At 46.6% G+C, this 624-nt stretch overlaps 1 protein-coding gene across 1 annotated transcript; it reads left to right on the forward strand.

Annotated features, from left to right (window-relative positions):
* Positions 1-308: 308 nt before the first annotated feature.
* Positions 309-624, forward strand: LOC110034364 (ethylene-responsive transcription factor RAP2-1-like; the record flags this gene model as incomplete). Its single annotated transcript, XM_020738635.1, is given in 1 exon segment — positions 309-624. A coding segment is annotated over 1 exon segment (264 nt), but the record flags the coding sequence as incomplete, so codon positions are not given.

The following is a 624-nucleotide window of genomic DNA, read 5'->3' on the forward strand; positions in this document are numbered from 1 at the left end:
GACCTATATGACAACCTACGACATACACGACTCACAGTTTGTGCAGCTCTTGATTTTGACCCTTATGACCTACAGACGTCATCACAACTCACTACTATGGTCTTTATGACCCAACTACGATCTATGTGACCCATAGCTCGTACAAATCCAAACTCCAGTCTCTACGACCTATGGATATATAACTTTTTATAATTATTTTTTTGTTAATTTTCTTTAATAAGAATAAAACTATTAAAAATCATCTTTCTATGTTTACTTTTGCGCAAGAAGCCATTACTCATCCCATAATTAAAGCTGCATAAATAGGAACGACCAGAGAGAGAAGAAGGCCCTTAGGAGCCAAGAGAAAGAGGGAGAGGAATGGAAAGGAACTTGTTTTCCCGGAGACCAGCCGTGTCGAAAGAGAGGAGAGTATCCGCATCCAGGTGCAAGGACAGAGCTTACAGAGGAGTGAGGATGCGAAAGTGGGGAAAGTGGGTCGCAGAAATAAGGGAGCCCAACAAACGCTCAAGGATCTGGCTCGGCTCCTACTCCTCCCCTGTCGCCGCCGCCCGAGCTTATGACACCGCCGTCTACCTCCTCAGAGGCCGCTCCGCGCTCCTCAACTTCCCCGACGAGCTCGCC

The sequence above is a fragment of the Phalaenopsis equestris genome, unplaced genomic scaffold (assembly GCF_001263595.1).
Source record: "Phalaenopsis equestris unplaced genomic scaffold, ASM126359v1 Scaffold185176, whole genome shotgun sequence".
In the NCBI taxonomy this organism is placed as follows: Eukaryota; Viridiplantae; Streptophyta; class Magnoliopsida; order Asparagales; family Orchidaceae; genus Phalaenopsis; species Phalaenopsis equestris.